Source organism: Danio rerio, chromosome 25, assembly GCF_052040795.2.
Source record: "Danio rerio strain M-AB ecotype USA chromosome 25, GRCz13ab, whole genome shotgun sequence".
NCBI lineage: Eukaryota > Metazoa > Chordata > Actinopteri > Cypriniformes > Danionidae > Danio > Danio rerio.
Window position 1 is genome coordinate 65001 of NC_141045.1, and position 7500 is coordinate 72500.

At 54.9% G+C, this 7500-nt stretch overlaps 2 protein-coding genes across 17 annotated transcripts in view; one reads left to right on the plus strand and one right to left on the minus strand.

The window, feature by feature from the left end:
- srpk2 (SRSF protein kinase 2) overlaps positions 1–7500 on the plus strand; it is a 26712-nt gene that overhangs the window by 1688 nt on the left and 17524 nt on the right. For 6 of the 16 annotated variants that reach the window (XM_087311235.1, XM_087311236.1, XM_087311238.1 and 3 more), the window contains exon 1: positions 2378–2747. The exons of 8 other annotated variants lie outside the window; for them this stretch is intronic. In XM_087311235.1, the coding sequence (XP_087167361.1) occupies positions 2710–2747 (38 nt within the window). In that variant the 5' untranslated portion in view covers positions 2378–2709. Of the gene's footprint in view, positions 1–2377; positions 2748–6638 lie in introns of those variants that run through there. 2 more of the 16 variants (XM_087311245.1, XM_087311241.1) reach the window with 1 other exon arrangement.
- The window catches only part of c25h13orf46 (chromosome 25 C13orf46 homolog), a 4450-nt gene continuing 465 nt past the window's right edge, over positions 3516–7500 (minus strand). The window contains exons 1-4 of the mRNA XM_087312728.1: positions 7481–7500; positions 6313–7407; positions 6151–6251; positions 3516–3602 (exon numbers count right to left, since the gene is read on the minus strand). The exon at positions 7481–7500 is cut by the window's right edge and continues 465 nt beyond it. Coding sequence (XP_087168854.1) covers positions 3516–3602; positions 6151–6251; positions 6313–7216 — 1092 coding nt within the window. The 5' untranslated portion in view covers positions 7217–7407; positions 7481–7500. The remainder of the gene's footprint in view (positions 3603–6150; positions 6252–6312; positions 7408–7480) is intronic.

Here is a 7500-nt window from a genome sequence, read left to right on the forward strand (position 1 = left end):
CGTGTGTTTGACAGTATGAACACAGAATATCTGCTGTGGAGCTGCTCATCTTCAGCTCATGTGTGAATCTCCATCCCCTGCTGTCAGTCAGAGCTCAACACACTGCAGAAACAGAGACATCCTCATCGGGGTGATGCTGCGTTCACAGCAGACGTGCATGAAGCATCAAGCGTGAGGGATTCACATGTTAATGCACAGACGTGAGTAGTCCTCCTGCGGCGCGAGCGGAGCGTGTTGTGCGATTGCTGCGCTTCATGTGTGTTTCGTGTCAATCGCTCGAGTGGTAAAACCTGAACTTCAGTGGACGGTCACACCGCGTTAACCAATCGGGAGCTTGCTCTTGTAGGTGCGTGATTATGATGTAGCGCCTGTTGTTGGTGTCCCGGGGGGAAATCCTGCTGTCGACACCGGACTACAGCTCATCACACTGGGCTGGGCTCGGTCTGCAGCACCGCTGAGCCTCCGTCATCAGTGGCGTAGCGCAAAATGCGGAGGCCCCCTGCAGGGATCACTGACGGGGCCCCAAGTTGGGGGGAAACGATCACAAATTGAGGAGCGGGCAAGGGAGGCGGGGTGGAGCGACAGCGCGGGTAAGCCTTCACAAACTGAGGAGCGATCACAAACCGAAAGCGGCGAGAGCGCCAAAGTAGCCAGAAGTCAGTCATTTTTAACGAGAACCGGCGGCGAGGAACAGCGCCACCTGTGAACTTTGGTTCCGATCACAGTTGTTCCCAAGAGTTTGATTATTGCGGTTGCCAGATTCTCAATTATTGAAAATCGAGCCGATGTGGGGCCGCCTAATCACGCGGGCCCCCTGCGGTGTGTGCCCTGCGGGCCCGTCCGCTACGCCACTGTCCGTCATCCAGCAGTCTCTGGAGGAGCTGATGAGCTCAGAGCTGCTGCACCTCTGAACGGGGCTAGTGGACTCAGACACGGCTCCAAATGAACCGGCACCGTTCATCAGCCCTCACACATCACATGACCACAGCTGCTGTCTCATGACCAGGACCCGACACGACTGAAGCGAGAACACGCAAATCTTCACGCGACCATTTACACACCAACAGCACGGTTCATACAGCGTCTGCCGTGAACACAGCATTAGGCAGAGCGCCGCTACTCCTACAGGAGGAGCTCAGCACGGTGTGTGTGTGTGTGTGTGTGTGTGTGTGTGTGTGTGTGTGTGTGTGTGTGTGTGGGACTTAAACCTGAATGCACACAGACTCATGGGGACTTGTGTCACTGTGGGGACGTGAGCAGAGGGCTCATAACCCAGCCGGAGTGTGGAGATGAAGAAGAGCAGAGTGAGCTGTGAGCGTTGAGGAGAGAGAATACACTACAGAACACACACCACTACAGCTGAGTGTGTGTGTGTGTGTGTGTCTCTGTGTGTGTGTGTGTGTCAGAGCTGGCCACACACACTGATTCTTTCAAAGAGGACAAAAATCCAGCTCAGCTCCTGTGCCTTGCTCTCTTTCTGTCTGTCTCTCTGTGTGTGTGTGTGTGTGTGTGTGTGTGTGTGTGTGTGTGTGTGTGTAAGTAGGCCATGTAAAGATAGTTGCTTCAGGCAGCCTCAATTCTGGACCCTAAAATATCATCTGAAGCGTAGAGATGGAGCAGCGTCCCCGCAGCGGCGTCCTGTGTGTCTGAGTGTCCATGTGTGTGTGTTTGTCAATGTGTTTCCATGTGTGTGTGTGTGTGTGTGTAAGATGCGTCTGCATTTCTTCTCATCTTGCGTTGTTCGCGATCTGACGGTTGCCATGGCAGCGGCCGGTTTCCTCCAGTCTGTTGTGCTGCGCGTCACAGGAAGTGCAGAGGATCCTCCGACATCACAGCACTGCCATACACACTCCTGAAACTGTTCAGTACACACACACACACACACACACACACACCGGTGTGTGTCTACAGTGACTCTTTTAAACACACAAGAGAAACACAGAAACCATCATGGGGTTATCATGCCTGTGTGTGTGTGTGTGTGTGTGTGTGTGTACAGACAGAGGACCTGAGAAGAGAAGCTGAAAGGAAACCAGCAGCAGCTTCTTGAGAAGGAGAGAGAGAGAGAGTGAGTGAGCGGGCGAGTGAGTGAGTGAGAGAGTGTTGCCCTGGGTTACAGGATGTCGTAACGGCGGCGCAGCTGATCTGTGGAGGGGGGCTCAGGCTCAGGCTCACAGTGAAGCGGCTCCTGTTTCAGCTCTGATGCCTCCACTCTGGCTCAGTGGTGCAGCCCACTGCGAGCTCAGATCCCCCCGCTCTGGCTTAATGGTGCAACCCGCTACAAGCTCAGATCCCCCCTGCTCTGGCTCAGTGGTGCGGCCCGCTGCGAGCTCAGATCCCCCCGCTCTGGCTCAGTGGTGCGGCCCGTTGCGCGCACAGATCTGTTATTGTGCAGCGCTGCAGAACACACAGACGCAGGCAGAGTGTGTGTGTGTGTTGTGTGTGCGAGCTGCTCATCGCCTTCAGAAACACCGTGGAGGAACAGCAGTGGAGACGGGTGTGTGTGTGTGTGTGCGCCGCATCTCTGTGTCCTCCAGCCTTTATTCTCCTGTGAGGAAGAGGAGGAGGAGGAGGAGGAGGAAGAGCGCCCCCTCCCCTCACAGCCAGCAGAACGCTCCGGAAAGACACACACACACACACACACACACACACTGTGTTTTCTTCGTCCTGCTTCTGCTCCTCCGTCTCTCGGGAGCCTGCGGCTTGCTGATGTCCGTCAACTCAGAGAAATCCTCTTCTCCAGACAGGTAACACACACACACACACACACACACACACCCCCGCGTCCGCATCACCTGCTGTCCTCCATCTCATCCTCATCGTCTCGCTGTCTGTCTGTGTGTATGTGTGTGTGTGTGCGTGTGTGTGTGTGTGTGTGTGTGTTGGCCTGATAACAGATGCAAACAGAGAAAACACTGTAATAGATTTCATACTGTACACACACACACACACACTCACACACACACACACACACACACATCTGCATCCACCTCTTATAAACAGAATTGCGTGTCGAGTCCTCAGGATCAGCCGTGTCGGAGCTTCACACACACACACACACACACACACACACACACACACACACACACACACACAGACGCTGATCTACAAGACAACTCTAGTGATCTGATGAGCTGTGTGTGTGTATGTGTGTGTGTGTGTATGTGTGTGTGTGTGTGTGTGTGTGTGTGTGTGTGTGTGTGTGTTCTCTGTTGCGCTGAGTGTCATCAGGCTGTGATCTGGGCTTCAGGAACACACTCCGCCGATCTGAAACTGGCTGCACACACACACTGGAGGATTGTGGGACGGTGTTGGCGGTTGACGTGCCCTGAATACGGCTCAGCGGCTGTATATGCATGAGTCTGCGAGGTGTTGTGATGTAAAAATGAGTCACTGAGCACACACACACACACACACACACACGCAGGGACGGAGACGGCTACAGTGTACCCTGCTGCTCCTGATTTACCCTGGTAGAGGCGTCCTGACGCGGGTCTTTACCTGAGGTCAGACGATCACGAACAGTCTCCTTTCACAAACATTCGGCTGATCTGGATTTCAGCGATGCTTCTGACTATGTGGACGGTGCCCGAGCAGCACGTCTGAGAGGAGGAGTAGAGGAGCTGAAGGCAGAAAGGAAAGCAGAGCTGGAGGCGCTCTAGCAGACAAGATCAGCTCCAGCTCAGGGTGGTGCAGATGTGTGAAACACTGAAGAGCAGCTCCATCAGTCCAGCGGGACAGCAGACACCCACTCCACCAGCTGACGGAGGAGAAGAACAAACCTGTGGAGAAACACCAGACTCAGCTGCTCCAGTTCTGCTCTGACCAGTGTTCCTGTGTGGAACTGCAGCCTGGAGGAGACTGGAGAACACTGGAGAACATTGGAGAACACTGGAGGATGCTGGAGAACACTGGAGGAGACTGGAGAACACTGGAGGAGGCTGGAGAACACTGGAGGAGGCTGGAGAACACTGGAGGATGCTGGAGAACACTGGAGGATGCTGGAGAACACTGGAGGATGCTGGAGAACACTGGAGGAGGCTGGAGAACACTGGAGGAGGCTGGAGAACACTGGAGGATGCTGGAGAACACTGGAGGATGCTGGAGAACACTGGAGGAGGCTGGAGAACACTGGAGGAGGCTGGAGAACACTGGAGGATGCTGGAGAACACTGGAGGAGGCTGGAGAACACTGGAGGAGACTGGAGAACACTGGAGGATGCTGGAGAACACTGGAGGAGGCTGGAGAACACTGGAGGATGCTGGAGAAGACTGGAGGATGCTGGAGAACACTGGAGGAGGCTGGAGAACACTGGAAGATGCTGGAGAACACTGGAGGATGCTGGAGAACACTGGAGGATGCTGGAGAACACTGGAGGAGGCTGGAGAACACTGGAAGATGCTGGAGAACACTGGAGGAGGCTGGAGAACACTGGAAGATGCTGGAGAACACTGGAGGAGGCTGGAGAACACTGGAGGATGCTGGAGAACACTGGAGGATGCTGGAGAACACTGGAGGATGCTGGAGAACACTGGAGGAGGCTGGAGAACACTGGAGGAGGCTGGAGAACACTGGAGGATGCTGGAGAACACTGGAGGATGCTGGAGAACACTGGAGGAGGCTGGAGAACACTGGAGGAGGCTGGAGAACACTGGAGGATGCTGGAGAACACTGGAGGAGGCTGGAGAACACTGGAGGAGACTGGAGAACACTGGAGGATGCTGGAGAACACTGGAGGAGGCTGGAGAACACTGGAGGATGCTGGAGAAGACTGGAGGATGCTGGAGAACACTGGAGGAGGCTGGAGAACACTGGAAGATGCTGGAGAACACTGGAGGATGCTGGAGAACACTGGAGGATGCTGGAGAACACTGGAGGAGGCTGGAGAACACTGGAAGATGCTGGAGAACACTGGAGGAGGCTGGAGAACACTGGAAGATGCTGGAGAACACTGGAGGAGGCTGGAGAACACTGGAAGATGCTGGAGAACACTGGAGGAGACTGGAGAACACTGGAGGAGACTGGAGAACACTGGAGGATGCTGGAGAACACTGGAGGAGACTGGAGAACACTGGAAGATGCTGGAGAACACTGGAGGAGACTGGAGAACACTGGAGGAGGCTGGAGAACACTGGAAGATGCTGGAGAACACTGGAGGAGACTGGAGAACACTTGAGGAGGCTGGAGAACACTGGAAGATGCTGGAGAACACTGGAGGAGGCTGGAGAACACTTGAGGAGGCTGGAGAACACTGGAAGATGCTGGAGAACACTGGAGGAGGCTGGAGAACACTGGAGGAGACTGGAGAACACTGGAAGATGCTGGAGAACACTGGAGGAGACTGGAGAACACTGGAGGAGGCTGGAGAACACTGGAGGAGGCTGGAGAACACTGGAGGAGGCTGGAGAACACTGGAGGAGGCTGGAGAACACTGGAGGAGGCTGGAGAACACTGGAAGATGCTGGAGAACACTGGAGGAGGCTGGAGAACACTTGAGGAGGCTGGAGAACACTGGAAGATGCTGGAGAACACTGGAGGAGGCTGGAGAACACTGGAGGAGGCTGGAGAACACTGGAAGATGCTGGAGAACACTGGAGGAGGCTGGAGAACACTTGAGGAGGCTGGAGAACACTGGAGGAGGCTGGAGAACACTGGAGGAGACTGGAGAACACTGGAAGATGCTGGAGAACACTGGAAGATGCTGGAGAACACTGGAGGAGGCTGGAGAACACTGGAGGAGACTGGAGAGCACTGGAGGAGGCTGGAGAACACTGGAGGAGACTGGAGAACACTGGAGGATGCTGGAGAACACTGGAGGAGACTGGAGAACACTGGAAGATGCTGGAGAACACTGGAGGAGGCTGGAGAACACTGGAGGAGACTGGAAAACACTGGAGGAGACTGGAGAACACTGGAGGAGGCTGGAGAACACTGGAGGAGACTGGAGAACACTGGAGGATGCTGGAGAACACTGGAGGAGACTGGAGAACACTGGAAGATGCTGGAGAACACTGGAGGAGGCTGGAGAACACTGGAGGAGACTGGAGAACACTGGAGGAGGCTGGAGAACACTGGAGGAGACTGGAGAACACTGGAGGAGGCTGGAGAACACTGGAGGAGGCTGAAGAACACTGGAAGATGCTGGAGAACACTGGAGGAGGCTGGAGAACACTGGAAGATGCTGGAGAACACTGGAGGAGACTGGAGAACACTGGAGGAGACTGGAGAACACTTGAGGAGGCTGGAGAACACTGGAAGATGCTGGAGAACACTGGAGGAGGCTGGAGAACACTTGAGGAGGCTGGAGAACACTGGAAGATGCTGGAGAACACTGGAGGAGGCTGGAGAACACTGGAGGATGCTGGAGAACACTGGAGGAGACTGGAGAACACTGGAAGATGCTGGACTGGAGAACACTGGAGGAGGCTGGAGAACACTGGAGGATGCTGGAGAACACTGGAGGAGACTGGAGAACACTGGAAGATGCTGGAGAACACTGGAGGAGGCTGGAGAACACTGGAGGAGGCTGGAGAACACTGGAGGAGGCTGGAGAACACTGGAAGATGCTGGAGAACACTGGAGTAGGCTGGAGAACACTGGAAGATGCTGGAGAACACTGGAAGATGCTGTAGAACACTGGAGGAGACTGGAGAACACTGGAGGAGGCTGGAGAACACTGGAGGAGACTGGAGAACACTGGAGGAGGCTGGAGAACACTGGAGGAGGCTGGAGAACACTGGAGGAGACTGGAGAACACTGGAGGAGGCTGGAGAACACTGGAGGAGGCTGAAGAACACTGGAGGAGACTGGAGAACACTGGAGGAGACTGGAGAACACTGGAGGAGGCTGGAGAACACTGGAGGAGACTGGAGAACACTGGAGGAGACTGGAGAACACTGGAGGAGACTGGAGAACACTGGAGGAGGCTGGAGAACACTGGAGGAGACTGGAGAACATTAGAGGAGGCTGGAGAACACTGAAGGAGACTGGAGAACACTGGAGGAGGCTGCAGAACACTGGAGGAGGCTGGAGAACACTGGAGGAGGCTGCAGAACACTGGAGGAGGCTGGAGAACACTGGAGGTCTGTGGAGGAGAAGCTGTAGGTGTCTGAGTCATAAGGCAGTGGAGTCTGTCAGAGAATGGGTCAATGAAGGACGAGGCATGGGGAGAGTTCAGTGACCCAGAGAGGTTGTGCTCGGTGTTTATCTTAACCATGTGCCGGACCGGGGACTCGAACCCTAACGCTTTAGATCAGTCTGACTCTAACCTTTAGGCAGTGGTTGGGTCAGGGTTACACAGAACCCTACACTGCAAACACAGTGTGCGCCGGCAGAGACAGTGCTGTCAATTCTGGCTGCATGATGACTACAGGACATGATGGCGCACAGCACCGATTGGGTTAACCACTAGTAGAGGATGTAGAGGGTATTCAGTTAAGCACGAGTAGACGAGTAGAGCATGTAAAGGTGATCGGGTTACCCACTAGTAGAGGATGTAGA